The 16315-nt window shown below is 37.4% G+C and overlaps 1 protein-coding gene across 1 annotated transcript in view; it reads right to left on the bottom strand.

The window, feature by feature from the left end:
• Positions 1-946: 946 nt before the first annotated feature.
• Positions 947-16315, bottom strand: part of ZFAND3 (zinc finger AN1-type containing 3) — a 47597-nt gene continuing 32228 nt past the window's right edge. The window contains exon 4 of the mRNA XM_010172460.1: positions 947-2351. Within this exon, the coding sequence (XP_010170762.1) occupies positions 2197-2351 (155 nt within the window). The 3' untranslated portion in view covers positions 947-2196. The remainder of the gene's footprint in view (positions 2352-16315) is intronic.

Below are 16315 nucleotides of genomic sequence, written 5' to 3'. Positions count from 1 at the left end.
GCCACCTTGAAACCATCTGTGCACTTGTAACGAGATTAAAGAGAATAATAAAGAGGAACAAAATAGCATCTTCAGTATTAATGCAGAAAAGTCTTGTGTATCTATCAGAATGCCCATCAAATGTTATGACAGGATTTTGTAGGAAAAGAAAGTGCGTATCACAGCAGCCGCCAAAATCCATGGGTTTTTTTAATTCCTCACAGCAAATGTAAATAATAGCCTTGGACAGTCCTTCTCACCAGGACTGTTTCCTGAAAATGCAGCACAGAAGATTTTGCTGCTGGTTTCATATTCTTGAATAATAACAATAATAAAAAAAACAGCTTGCTTTTTGGGTAGCTTGCATTTTATAATGATGGGACACTTCCGATTTGCTTCATGGTTAATTAACGCTAATACAGTCAGATGCTGAGTGTGTGTGTGGAGAGACATCTATATATATATTCTTTTTTTTTTTTTTTTTAAATTAGTTGTCTCCTTGTTAAATGCTCCTAGCTGGCTACCAAAGTAACAATATAATTTGGCCAATAAGGAGTTAGTTACCTGTAACAAGTAGAATGGAGGATGACTCACACAAGCTTACTCCCAAAACACTGGGGTTTTTCAAGTGACATATTACTTACACCTCTGATGTTTTGTATCTGCCCAGTATTTGAAGATGATACAAAATCCTTCCCTCCCTCAGGTTTTCTTACAAATTTACCTGATTGTAAATACCTTACTAATAGACCAAGCAGCTAAATTCACTCAGGATTAAGCTGGGCCACATCAGTACAATCCTTTTTACCTGCATAAACCCTGTGTGCAGCAGGAGACATGTTATTACTGTGTTTGCATTTGTTTCCAAACTGACAAGACTGGTGCAATTCAGTTCAGCTCAGCTCAGCTCAACGTGACATACCGTAATACAGAACCACAGGTCTAAACAGATCCAAAACATTCTACTCCATGTAATGCTTTTCATATTCACTTGCTATACTTGCTTTGCAATAGATGCGGGCAGAGACTTCGATGAGAGCGTTCAGCTGCATAGAACCAGGGCTGATATAGCCCATCTGATTATCTCATTGACACTCTGGAAGCGAGGAACACAAACTCGAACTGATAAAGGGTGTCTTACCGGTTGTTCCCCAATACTGTTACTGAATTCCGTTTGCTACAAAATGTCCTTTTTTGTCCCCAATATATAAGTCTAGCTACAGAAAGTCAGTCTGTAGAATCCAGCCATGGCTACTGTGCTGTGAATTAGCCTTATTTGATCAATTATCAGATACCTGCACTTAGCAAAAGGCAAACAAGAGCCAATCAGGTTTCGGCGGGTGGGAATGGCTGCACTGCTCAAGGTATGTGGAATCTGTTCACACAACTCGTAGATCTCTGTGGATGCCTTGTAAAAAGTATGCACCATTTCCTGCTCTGGGATGGAGTTGGCTTTAAAGTGAGATCATAATTTAACTGAGAAGAAAGAAAAAAAACCAAAAACAAACCAAAACCAAACAAACCCTGATAGGTTCTTTACAGTAAGATAGATATAAAAATTTTTCATAAGAATCTCTGTCCCCTTTTCTTTTTGGCTTCCTGGGCAGAACCAGAAAGATGTTCCTACCCCAGCAGAATCCCTGATGCTGGTGACACTGCCTAACTCAAAAGCCACACGCGATGAAGGCACGAGTGACCAGTCAGGTCTTCTGGGCTTAAGCAGCTGCAGTTGCTGCTCTTAGTAGTATTTCACCTCCTCAGGATTCACTAGCAGTGAAGAGGTGAAAGGCTGCACATTAAACAGTTTGTCCGAAAGCCATGTGCATAGCAAACTTTTACACCAGCTTCTATACAACTACTTGTTTTAACTCTGCAGCTGGAATGTTTCCAGCGTAAGGCTTTTAGAGTGACTCCAGCAATAACAGAAGCCTTTGGATTTTTCTTGTTTTGTTTAAATCCACTAGCCATGCTCAAAAGTAATATTTCGTCATCGTTTATTTTTTATACGGTGGCTAGCAGGCACCTTAGTAACCAGCCAGAAATCAATTTCAACCACCATCAACCCCTAAACTACAGTACCAGGACGGTTGGCTAAAGAAAGGAAACTGATTGGCTGTAGTCTGAAACTTGCCTAGTACAAGGTGTCTGGCTGACTTTGTCCTAAATAAGGCTAACATTAGTGAACTAAGAGAACAGCATTTGGTTGCAGTCTTGCACTCAGGAACATCCTTCGCCAATGCGTTGGCAAGATCTCCCTACTTTCCGATCCAGTTTCACCATTTTCATAATGGCTTCCTCACGCCCGCGTCCCATGTGGTCAAATGTGCAGTCATGTTGTTCAGGCAGGCGATGTAACATACAGAACACATAACCTACCATGGAAAGGGAGAAAAAAAATACGGTTAGGGACGTGGTTAAAGTGGCAGAATCTTACCTGAATCAGAAGTGAAGGATCACCTACTCGGGGATTATTCAGTGCCCAAAGATTAAAGCCAGCTCTTAAGTTTTTACTTATCTTCCTTACAGGGTATTAATAAATATCTGATTATTTACTACAGTTTCTTGAGTATTTATCAACACAGTATCAACGCTCAAGTCATATTAGGTTTGGGGTTTTTTTGCCATCCTCTCAGTTTTACAGAGGATGACCCCCAAATGATCTAAACTAGGTATGCCCAGATAGTAACAAAGCTAATGTTTTAAATAAAAGACTGATCACCTTCACTGAAATATTTTCACTGAAAAATTTCAATAATTCATGTGGAGTTGGTTGTCATTTCTGAAATTCATGCCTATGGTACTTCAGATTTAGCTCCCAAGCAGGCGTTCAAGCCTGTTAAATCTAAGCATCTTGCTTCCTCCTTACTGCCAGCACCCCAAGCTGGCAGTGACTGCAGGAGAGTAGCTCCACTACTATTCCAAGTTTTCAGAAGCTTCTCTTCATTAACTGTTCTGACACTAAGCATGGCGGTGAACAGGCATTTGACATGGGGACATGTCATGCCACATCATCTTGCTCTGTAGCTGAAAAGATGTAGGTTATTGTCTCTTTGTCTAAAGCTGGTCAATGTTCTTCAGTTTTCCAGGGAGCATGTGATTCAGAAACACATGGCAATACTTTTTCCTACAAGTGAGGAGGGCATCTTCAGTAGCCACCTCTTTCTAGTCTACCAAAAAAAAAAAAAAAATCAGCTTTTTTCTTATTTGGCCCTAACACTTTATAACAATAAAGAAATTGCCTCAAATTTCCTACCTCTAATGAATGTTACATAGCGGTAAGTACTAAGGTGATATAGTAGGGAAGAGTCACAAATCTACAGGGTTCATGTTGTCCACCGTATATGAAATGAAGTATGATACCACCTATGCTGCAATGTTTTTCCTGCCTAATGGTGCAAAAAGCATCACTGCCTCTCACCAAATGCTTTACATTACTGCTGCTCCTTGAATGCTCAAAAGTTATTAAAACCACAAAATCATCATATTTGAGAGATGGAAAGGATAAAAATGAGTGAATGAGAGTGTGTTTGTGCACATACACACACACACACATATATATATATTAAAAAAATGCGTGTAAAGTACTTCAAGCTCCTGACTATCAAACTTCAATTGTAGGAGAGAACAACAGGCTACCTTTATGTTAGTGCGATTGTTAGGAAAACAGAAAGGGAAAAAGTATCACACATGGAATTACTTTAAAAAAAAAAAAAAAAAAAGGTGAAGAAAAATTGATTTATCTTTGCTCTTTGTTTCAATAGCACCAGCTACGAAAAGATGTCTGTTATCTGTGGCTGGCTTTGAAACCCAGTTCTAGGAACAAAGCAAAAATGACAAGTTTTCTGTATTGGTATGTGTGATTCAGAAATATGGATGGAAAGATGGAGATTGAATTGACATATACCTTGCCCCTTGTGATCACTGCCTCCACTTCAATCTCAGACTGGGTCATACCACACTCAAATGTGACAGATATCTTTCTTGAGGTGCCAAAAACCCAAGGTCTGGTTGTTAAAATTAAAACATCTTTGGACTATAGTTCAATATACTGAACAGGCATTTCACTCAATTCTCTCTTACAGAAAGCATGGACTGAAGGCTTCCCTTATTTCTTGAAATAAAACTTCAAATTACTGAACCAACATCCACTGCAGCCACAAGAACACATAAATACCCAACTAGATTAGCTCAAAAATCAAGTTGGTCATCTTATCTGCAATAGATGTGTAAGAAGCAGATGCAAGAAACCCTTGAGATATGGATTGGGCTGAAGTTGTTTCAGTCCCTTGCAGGTAAAAGATGGTTTTAAATCCTGATGGTTTTACAGATCCTCTCCATATGGTTAACAAGCACATGTAGAAATGCTATTTGATGTTATCTAAAAGAGATCTTGAACATGTATGCAATCTTCTATACAACTTCAGCAAGACCCTTTTGACATTTATAAATCTAGTAAGAAAATACATAAATAACATGATTTTATCACTTTTGAACATGACCTTTCAATTGCCCCATCTCCTTACATTCTACAAAGCCTCCTGCCTTTTGCAGACCAGCGAAACTTTGTGATGTTCCTTTCTACTTTGCCACCCTCTCAATATCATCTATTCTGTGCTTTGCCATATCTCTATTTCTTTTTCAAACACCTTTTAGTTCTTTTTAGAGCACCTGTTTTCACATAGGAAAAGCTGTACTGTATGCTGTTTTTATTCTAAATGAAAATTATTTATTTTTCCTGTTTGTCAAGTATTTCCTTATGCATTCTTGAACAGAATTTCAGTAACTGTCCACAAAGAAGGGCAGGTGATTTTCATTTTCCCAGACTATGGGAAAAGAATTTCAAATTTCAGCAACCAAATGATCTAAACCTGTTGTTCCTATATCTATTTAAATATGTACTGCTAATAAGAACTGATAATACCTAATGAAAGAACACCCAAGCACGTTTTGAACATTACTAAAGATAGTTTTGCATATATTGGCTGTTCTTATGGAGGGGGTTTATTCTTGTTGAATTAGCAATGGAGATCTTCTGGAAGTCGCATTTCCAAGAGACTTCAGATTTTCAGTCCCATTGCTCCAAATGTCTTAAGTCACTTTAAAGACTGGAACTTGTATTTTTGTAGGTTTTATTTAACATTTAAAGGACTTGAATACTGTTATGTAGTAGCTAGTTGAGTAACAGTAGTTCTGAACATTTTTTCATTTGTTCAGAGTGGATGTATTCAATTAAGTTATTATTGCTATAGTCACTCCTTGCTTCTTCACTGGTCTGGAAATCAGAGTGGACATTCTGTGGTCCGCACGTGCACAAGTGCCTGATGCCGTATCAAGACCACCAGTTATTTACAACAGTTCAATTACTAACTAACACGCACTGGGGCAGAAGGCCAATACATGTACTTCTATTTTGATCCTTAAAGCCATTCCAGATTTAGAGGTGAAACCTTTTCTCCCAAGAACTCTGCTTTTATGGTTATAAAGTAAATGAGATTAATGAACTCTTGTGGTTTATTTACTGTTAAGTTCATTATGGACAGATTATCAAATACAGGTTGTCTCCCCTAAAGGATTTTACTGCAGAAATGCTTCTTTTAGCACACTATAGCTAAAAGACAAAATAACTTTCTGTTAGGGGAAAAGCACTGGAAAAGGGAATCCATCTGCCAACTAAAGCTAGTTTACCCTAGTCATCAACCAAAAATATGCCAGACTTCCACTCCAAGCATAGAAGATTTCAGTCTAGTAAATGTAATAATACATCTCTCAGCATTGCAACTGTTGTTTTCTGATGTTAGAAGTAAACTATGAATCACCTACTCCTTGGGCCTCTAATGCAAACATCTTGGAAAATCATGTAGAGCCTCAAAACCTTTGAGCTCCACTAAGCACCTCAGCAACTACTTCACAATATATCATCAAAAATTCACTTCCATGTCATCACCAGAGCATAAATGGCTAAAGCCATAAAGCAGTGCACCATCTCTGCCTTAATTTTACCCATACAGGTGAGTTTCTTGCATAGGACGTGCAAAAAAAATATAATTCAAAGGAAGTCTAAGATGCACACAAGCAACTGTGAAGTTTTCATCATTCCTGAGGAATCTGCTGGGAAAAGGCAATAGGAGAGGACAGAAAACAAAATAATCTTCCATATTTAAGACCAGAGAATACCACAGACCTACAGTTTGCTCTGTGTGGGTGATGATGAAAAATGACTGCATTTTCTTTATTGCTACATTAAAGAGCACTGGCTTGATGGGAGTATGGAATGACAATAAGCAAATATTTCATCTAAAACCTACATTTAATTCTTAACTTTGTCTTCAAATTCTGAAATTAGTAAGTTGCTAAAATACCAACAAAACGATATTTGAACCATCAGAAACAATTCAACTAAATGGTATAATAAGCCACAACAAGAGCCAAATTATAAGTTTAGAGGATCCCTGATTTTGTTAAATTTCTTTTTTCTCTTTACTAACTGAACAAAAAGTGGTCAGATTATGGAACACGGCACATAACTGGATTACTGCAAACTACCAATGGAGAAGCACTGCACACTGCTGGGACTACTCTAGTGGACGTCCAAGGAGTAGTCCCAGACTCGTCCAGTGTACTGTTGGAGAACATGGCGTTGTTACATAAAATATATAATAAATATAATGATGCACGAATAGCATCATGATAGGAATGAAGCTCCTTTTTTTCCTGCCCCAAGATTCTAGTCCTAATCTCATTGATGACACATTCAGCAAGCCGCTTAAAGGCAGCCAGATTTGTTTCGTTTGTGAGCGTATTTTGAGAAGTGGTGAAAGTGCCAAAGAAGCTGATTAAATATTTATACAGCTTATACATTTACAAAGTGGCTTAAAAACATTTTAAAGTTTCCCTATTTGAAATATCTTGATGTATTACCTAAAAAGTAGTTTCATGCTGCCACAATTATCATACTAAATCAGAGCTTCTGACACTTTAAAATCATCTTACCTGCCCACTAGTACTGCTGTTTATCATTTTCATTCCCAATTCAAAACGCCTAAGTTCAAAACTGCCAGAATTTGCAGCCACTTTCAAATTTTCTAGATCCCCTATACAAAGCCTATTCAAAAGTAGTCTTAAAAATGGCATAGACTTATTCCTATGCAGAATTCTGTGCTGTATGCTTTGGTTTCTTCATGTGCTTCACAAGAAATTTTACCTTTCTTGCTAATTTGAAATTCTAATCAACAAGAGGTTCAAGCAGAACTTAAAAATACCTTCTAACCTTAAGAGATGAAGGTGCCGCAAAAACTCTCTATCAAAGGTGTATTATCTAACAAGGTATGTGTGAGTCTATATGCAGATTTCTATGCAAGAGCAGATTGTAACACATCTTTAAAAGGTCAACACATCTACAGGGTATCATACAACACGGCAAAACCAAGCAGATGGAGCAGCTCATGCAGTGATACATGCTGCTGCAGTACTGTTCAGAATAACTGGACATCATTCCCCAAAAGAATCTGGTAATCCCCTAAAGAACATTTATGTATCTCCCCTGTCCCTTCCAATTGGAAAGATGACTTAATGTATTGTAATTGATACTAACAATAAAGCTATTTTTAAAAGTGTGGAAGGGAATTTTTTTTTTCTTTTTTATAAGACATGGAACAGTTAAGAAATGAACACAGGAGTAGAACAAATAACTACCAAGATACACAGTGAAGATCCTAAAGACTTGCACAATGAGTACCTCAGAAAACACTTGCTCTCTGGATTTCACTGTAATCTAGCTTGTTCCCCTAATATTTTGGAGATTTTTTTTTTCAAAAAGAACACCCAGCAATGGAAGGAAGTAAAAGTGCCCTGTAGTCCACCCTAGCAAAACTTACAGCACAGCTTGTATGCACTGCTATTTTACAGCTTAAAAATATTCTAGTCTGCTGATATCTTGTATTATTCTCCTCCTAGAGAGCTCCATTCCTGAATATGCTCTAATTATCTGTTCTCTCTCTTCTGTGGGGAATGCTCTGCATTGGCCTTGTCAGATTTCATTACACAATATTCAAATTTTACTGACATTTTCTATAAAACCAAACCAAACCCCAACAAGCTAAACAACAGGCTTTTGGAAATAAGTGAGCTAAACTAGGCTCCTGTTTCCCTCTCCCAGCTTTGCAAGACGTCATGGGCCTTTGATTAAGTGCTAAGTAGTTCAGGATAACTAGTCTAGGAATCTTGTCATTTCTTCTCAAGGGGAAAGGGGAGTAAGCCACATTATGGTGAAGCTTTTTAACCAAGTAAGATGTATTTATTAAAACTCCACAAAACATAACTTGAAGCAGTCCCTTCTATAATTTCCACTCCAGGAAGAGTGGACGGGGAACGTTAACCTCTATGTGCTCAAAGTCAGAAGTCTCTAAATATTAATGCACAGTATCTTAAAAATTGCCCTCTTGAAGCATTTCAGTTCCACGTTCCCTCACAAACAGCACAGCTGCAAAAGATTCAGGAAACACACGACAGGAAGAAGTATATGTAAAAATGTATTACCTTATTTTTCTAACCATTTGCTACGGTTACTACAACTTACCTTTCAGTATTTTCTTCCTCATATAGATCAGCTATACTTACTCATGACTACCAGATGATCAACAACTGAATCAAAAAGAGGAAATGAAAAGAGGTGGTATAAGACACCTTAGAATGTTTCTTTTCATCTGCCAGTCTGTCCCCAGGACTGGATGGGCACTTGGGACTTCCATCCTGCTCTTAAGTCAGTCATAAGCTCAAGTTTCATGCTATAGAAGCACACAGCACTGTGACATCTGTGATCCTACATAAAATTTTATGTCTGAGGCCCAAGATGCTTACAAGATGCTGCAGATTCATTTTGTATTTCTACTGCTGGGTTTATGCTCAGGAGAAAAGAAGAGAACAAAGTTCTTGGTCTATTTTGCTGTCTACCACAAGAGGTTAAAGCAGTATGTATGAGCATCCATTAGAGACAAAAAAGCCATTAGTGAAAAAAACTGCCCAGGAAATGAATGAAAGAAGTTGTATACAAAAGAAAGATGACATCACCTTAATCTTGTAACAGCCACTGGACAGGTACGGTTCAAGATTCTGCAAGAATTCTTTACACTGCAAGGCAAAGACTTTGTATTTCCAAGTTTAGTCACGTAAAACCTGTATCTTCTGTCTATTTTCTTGAAGATTGTAAGCCTGGGAAGCTGCTTTAGGGAGCACACAAGAGATACAGTTTTGCACTGTGGAGACTGTGCAAACAAACTACCTTTTATCCCAGTTTGTGCTAATTTCAAATTCACTTTCCTATTTATCTTACTACTTGCACAGAAAGCTGTCAAACTATTTTTTCCTACATCAAATGTGACACAAATTTTAAAGAGAGAATTTATATCGCTTGAGGACAGAGCAAATGCTTGAGTTTTTAGTTTGGTTTTTTTGTTGTTGTTTTTTTGGTTTTTTTTCCTCCCAAATCAACAATTCTTAAGGAGGTTCTACACAAGACACTACTCCTTGACTTTGGAACCAAGACCTTCTCAAAAGAAACAGTTTCCTTACATTTCTTTGAAGACACTTTGGATTGGGAAAAATTAAGATATGGCACTCTCCTAATTCAAGTCTTGCTTTTGCTGTAGCGGTTACCACTCCACAGAAGTGGGGAGCATCTTCAAGAACAGAAATGAGGTTTTCAGGAAATTATTTCTGAATTTCAAAGAACCCTCAATGAATCAAAGTGATAAAGAGAGCATACCTGCTTTGTAACAGTAAACTGCTATTAAAAAAAAGTTTGCTGTGGGTCAAGTCTTACTAAATATACTGCAGGTCTCAGTCAGGATCACACCTCAGCTCTGCCACGTACCACAACATAATGGTGGTTAAATCTTTTGGTTTGGACCAAGTAATTTCCTTGCTGTACAGAACACACACACATTATAGTAACTACACTTACATCACAACTTCTTCACCCCACTGTGTGTTCATGAGTTAAGGCCAATATCTATCAGAGACAGTCTAATGGAGCAACTTTGGTACACGATTACTCCGATGGATATAGCACGCAATACTCACTTCTAAACTCCTTTGTACTTCAGAAGTCACTGATCTACACATTTCATCTGTAGGCTTCCCCTCCAACCTTATACACTGTCCTCAATTTTTTTCTAAGTCGCAATCCACAGCAGTCAGGCACAAGCAGTAGCTGTGACCCCACAAGTTGACATACCAGCTACCACAAATAGTGGGTTTCCAGTGTTGCAAAACATGTGTAGAACTGGGGTATGGTCCCAGTTCATCTATGGTGATAGATGCAACTTCACAGAAATCAGCACTTTAATTTGTCACATACTTTCTCAGTATAACTGAAAGAAACATTTTTCTCCAAAGCACTCGTGCAATGTTGAAGCATAAAGGCAAAACAGTTAAAGTCAACAAGAGAATTTTCAAAGGAACCATTTTGCACCAATGAGCACCAATGTATGACTAACTTGAGGGAGAGGAAATGCTAGGTTCAAAACCAAGAAGTTTAGACTTTAGGTAGGTAAAGAGAGTTTGCTTTTTTGAATAATCATGTGATTTTGCAATGATATATTCAGGAGGAATCAGTATCACCGCTACACTCATAAAAGGAAAATTCACTGCCATGTTTGCAGGGCCAAGAACCCACTGCAACACCACCGTATCTCCCATATAATTCCTAGTTTCACAAGGTTCTATCCTGTAGGATGCTGGAGAATTAATCCAAAGAACAGGATATGCAGTAAAAAAGCAGAATTATGCCAAAGAGACATCCTAGTGTCAAAAAGGAGACACCTAATAGATGTAAACCATAATAGGTAATGCTATTGCAAGTGGCAGTACTCTTATAAAATAAGATTTTCTATAGGCTATACTAGCATGTAAGGAAGTATTTGTTTCCTACCCAGAACATTTAGATTTGACAGTAGGGTGAAATCTTTAAACCAAAACAAAAGTCTCCTGGTGGATGCCAGAGCTCTCCTAGCATCAATGCAGGGCCTTGGTGCAATGTTTGCCATTTTCAGAAGAGCTAGATGAGTATTAATACTTCTAGAATTCTCTCTACACCAAGCACACCTGAGCTAGTACACTTCTCCCAGAAGCTGAGGATTTAATTAAAAGCCAAAGTGTACCCAGTAATTTAATTAAAATAGCAAGCAATACTGAGTGATTCAATAATGTATGTGTATCATTTTGTTTAGACCAATGAAAATGCAGGAAAGGTAAGGCTACTAATCAAGAGCTGTAATGAATAATGAGAGGTCTATACTAACATACTGTACAGGCTGTATTAATTCTAACTGTTCTCCTGGATCCTGCACGTATTTTGACTTAAAATCATCACATGCTGAATATGATCCCAGGTTTGATTTTTAAGCATATTTCCTGAATTATATGATTTATGCCTTGGGTTTGAATAGCTTTCTAGACGTTGCACCATATTGATCCACAGTCTGACAACAGCTAGGCTTGCTGGCCAAATCACTGGAGAGAAGCAGCGCTATTTCTTTTAACCTTAAATTAAATTTATGTCTTTATCCCCTATTTATACTTTATGTCCAGGGTCTCTTAGATTACACATTCTGCTCCCTGCAAACCTCCTGCTCCTGTAGCCTCTTGCTATCTGTATCAAGAGTAATTCTTCTTCTAACGAAAGGGAAATAGAGCTCTGTTCAGAAGGAAAACAAATGCTTCGAGTGATGTACACTTCCACCCTTCCCTCCCTTTTTTTTTTTGTGTGTGTGCAAAAACTTACACAACATTCCCTGCTCCTGCTTGTTCAGGGTATGGCAGGACCCACGACTCTAAGACTGAGCAAATTACTTCCCTAAAGGTATTGAAATAGATGAAATTAGAAATGAGATAGAATCATAGAATGGTTTGGGTTGGAAGGGACCTTGATTTTTATGTTCAAGTTCACTAGGCCATTGTACATACAGGATAATTAAAAATTGCATCTTCTTTTACTTTATGCATATGCTTCTTTCTTTTGTAACCACAGTACAGGTATGTATGGAAGAAGAGACCTAAAGAGACATACCAACAAAATGCTTATTTTTTTCCCCTCATACTGTAGTATCCCTGCAAAAACCACCTGCAGGTTATTACTGATGTGGTAAGACCCTCAGTATATGTCAAAATAAAACCACCTTTTTGTTGTTTTGTTTTTAAAAGGAACTTGCTAACTTGTTTTATTTAAGGAGAACTCGAGGACTTAAGAGACCAACTGACCCACTTCAGTTACATGTATCAATAGGGACTGTAGGAAGGTAACTAAAAGGCTCAGTATACATTACTAAATCAAGAGACTTCCATGTTGCAGAACTTCATGTAGCACAGTGGAAGAAATCAAAATCAGTACATGCTGTAAGAAACCCACATTAGCTGAACAAGCCGAGGGAATACACTAGAGCCTTTTCAAACTGTATTTCACGAACCCTAATTATAAGCAGACCATGAACTCCATTTACACTTTTAAAGCTGTGGACAGCTTTTCTAAAGCCTAAACACTGAAGTGTTTTTCTGGGTTCTATCCTTGGAACATTTGATATACCAATTAGTCAACTGCTTTAACTGTTTCATTTCTAGTATTTTCAGAATATATAGTACTCAGAGAGACCAACATTAGTTAACAGCTCTGATTCCCTATCAATTAAATTACAGTCTTTGAATAACATCTTTGTAAAATAAAGCAAAACAAAAAAACCTCTTTGAGTTTGAATTCAAACTTCAATAGTTTTTCTTTCTTTTTTTAATGCTAGGAATTACTGGAATGGCTGAGGCAAAAGTACTATTCTGGGACAGCTGTCTCAGGAGAACAGCCAACAGACGACAGCTGAATATGGTGCATCTTAAGGCTGGCAAAAAAACTTGCCAGAATTATAGTATGTAACCAGTTACTAATAAGATTTATTTTTCCTTTAATACTTGTTATTGAACAGGTTGACTCAACCTCAGCAGCAGTGCACATATTTAATTCTAATCAATGGAAGTACATCTGTTACACTGATACATAGCCAAGTCCTGACGCCATTTTGGTTGGTACCAGATAAACTTTATCCATCTAGAAAGTGAATTTACCAGTGCCATTACAAATTCTTCTCCACAGAAAAAGGTTCCATGGAAATGGAACCATGATTTAATATTTTACCGAGCTTTAAGAGAAACATTAGTTTGAAAACATGTTGGACTACTTTGTACAAGGATAAAAAAGTTGTCAGAGGTTTGGGTTTTTTGGGTTTTTTTTTTTGCTTATCTACTTAAGTTTGTTTATTTTTTCCTGTCCTTTTGAAGATAATTTCTAAATTAACTGAGTAAATCAAATCATTCCAAATTTATTCTGGCACAATCCAAACAAGTGCCTCATCTCCTGTGTTTATGAACAAGCAGCTCTGTTATACAATTTAAGAATCTGCAGCTGTTTTTCTTCCACCTGTTTTATTACAGAATCACAGTGAGACCTGTTGCCACAGTATCTGTAAAAAAGGTACAGTCTCTTTTGTGTAAATACATTTTGCTTCTGATGCCTAACAGAAATGCTCTGTGCTTGACATGAGTCTGTTCTTTTCTTCCTCTTACCCCTCTGCTTAGTGGAAAACCAAAACAGAAGTAAAGCAACAGACACTTTTAAATAATCCCAAGAAAATAATTCTGCCAGGTGATTAGGTTTATACAGAACTAAATTAAAAGCAGGGATGTGGAAAAATCGGCATAGTAGCATACCAGAACTCTCTTTTTTATACTTATTAACTATGCTTATGTGTTTGTGTGTGTGTATGTATATATATACACACACACAGACATGCATATATATACACATAATATGAGATGAGGTTTTAAAATAGTTTAGAAGTTATGTTTGCCAAATATTTTAGAAGTTTTGTTTCTGTCCCTGCCAAGATTACAGATTTTTACAAGTTGTTTATAATACTTTCTCATGTTGGTTGGATCTTCTTTAATCTGCATTGACTCATTAATGTTTTAAGGTCCTTTCCATTGGTAATATTTACGTGTGTGCGTATATATATATTTATTTATTTATAATCTGACAAGCACCAAATTATCTTTAGAATGCACCAGACTTAAGTCAGGAGATAGTTTAGGATGTAGGATATTTTGTGAGATAAAATGGCAATTTGTTTTTAATGTTGTTCTAGTGCAATATAAATATGTTCCCCATGTGTTTATCCCCTCGTCACCTTAAGTTTTGCTTTCCTTTAAGCTACTTTTTTCAAATGACTTCTCAAACTCTTAAGTTTGTTCCCATGAGTAACTTCCTTCATGATCACTGTTCACATATAAAGGAATGTGGCGCACCAATACTTGTATAGAAATTAATCTGAAGACTTCACATGCTTTTTTTGACGTTTTTTGATGAGCTGTCTTAAACTGTTTTTTTCTCTTATTTTACTCATCAGCCAGAGTACCTCTGCTTCTGTCAATGATTCCTTTCATCTACTTAATAAGCATTTATAATTGCCTGTCCCATTGCCCCTATTTTTTCTGTTTGTTTTCAATCAATATAGTTAAACATTGCTTTACATGTTTTTTCCCCTCTAGGCAAGTAATCTTAAGACTACTCAAACACTTAGTTTGTTGCTTTATCTCCCTATTTTATACTCTTTCACAGCTCAGCTTCTCCTTTATCTTTCTTTCATTTTTCTATATGAATTAACTTGTCATTTGAGCAAACTGTACTATGTAACATGTACAACTTGTACTGCTGTGGCCTCTTTATTTTCCATTCTTCCTGTCCCATCCTCTAATCTAAGCAAAGAATGCAGAATCTTAAGTGCCTTTATGCATAAACCTTACAAGAAACAAGCCACAAAGTAGTCAGGTACAAATTGAGTTATCAGCTATTCAGATATGTTGATTTTCTGTGTTGCTCAGCTGTAGCAAGCAGCTTGCTATTAAACTTGTTAGAACTAGAAACCATTTTATCAAGAGAGTCTTACCCACTTTAATCACATCTTGATGAGGCATTTCACCAACTTCTAATAAAAATTTAACATGGCATTTATCCAGTTTGCATTAAAGTCACATTCAGCGCCATCTCCAACAAGCCCAGCACATTGTATGCTGCAAAGACTAAAATCTGGGTTCTCTTTCTAGAGACACGCCTTAGTAGTTGGATTTTAATCACAATGAGCAGTGGACAGTGATCTGTGCAGATAAAGTTATATCCACAGAAAGTTCCTACCTAATTAGGAAGGAAAGTCACACCCTCATAAAGGCGCAGTCTGTGATATGCTGCAACAATGTGCTGTGCCCTCCTGCCACACGTTCATCACAGCAGGGCAGCGCTCTGGCTAACTGGCAAAGTTAGACTCTCACTTCCTGACTCAAAAGTCTTTCTGCTGCAGAGGCCACTTGTGAATGTGCATCCATTCAAATAAAGAAACAGACAAACATCAACACTTGTCAGCATCTCACAAATAAAAACTGTAAAACAACACGTTTTGCCTTCACCCATGCCCGAGGTTAGTAGTTACCGCAGAGTCTCCATCAACAGCAGCAACGAATACATAACTGTTCAAGTCTGTCTGCATTCTGGGAAATTATAACTTGTTACAACACAACCCAAGCCAGTTCCAAGAAAACATCTTCTGTCCACACAGGCAAGAAATACTGCTAACAACTGTTCAGACTGCACCACAACTGAGCAGTTATTTTTTAATACAGTCTAATCAAACTGGAAGTTTTAAAGATCTTCCCATCCTATTAAGCATCTCTTCTAGCCAAAGAACACAGAAAACTTGAGATTCCTAACTGAGAAGCACACAAACAAATCGGCAACACCTCTGTAAGGCACTGGAAGCTAAAGCCAGGATTACTTTCCAGGGCCCATTATCTTCGTCACCTACTGATTGCCAAGAGTTCTGGATACATGGAGCCTGAGCTACAGATGTGTCCATTAGGATGTGGCCTACAAATAGCAAACCATTCTACACAAAAGCTGCTGAAGAGCTGGCACACTGTACTATTTTTTCTTAAATCGCTGCCTAGGACTGGATCTAACATGACAGATGTGAAATTCCTTTCCTGAGTATCTGGAATATCCTCATCTGACTTACGCAATCCCAACAATATTGAAGACCACTACAGATTTCTGTGTGTTGGCTTTACTCAACAAGTGATACCAGAACTACTTTTTGCTGTGAAATACTAAACCTCTGCCACAGAACTAAGCTATGCTTTCTGTGCAAATAATTTCTATGGCTTAGAAGTTTACAGCTCAGTATCTTTTAAAAATGTAAACAACTTTATTTAGTAGCAATATACATCTAGTCAAGTAATTGAGACAAGGCCC

Source organism: Antrostomus carolinensis, unplaced genomic scaffold, assembly GCF_000700745.2.
Source record: "Antrostomus carolinensis isolate BGI_N321 unplaced genomic scaffold, ASM70074v2 scaffold490, whole genome shotgun sequence".
NCBI lineage: Eukaryota > Metazoa > Chordata > Aves > Caprimulgiformes > Caprimulgidae > Antrostomus > Antrostomus carolinensis.
Note: the sequence above shows the minus strand (reverse complement) of the source record. Positions and strands in the feature narration are given on the sequence as shown.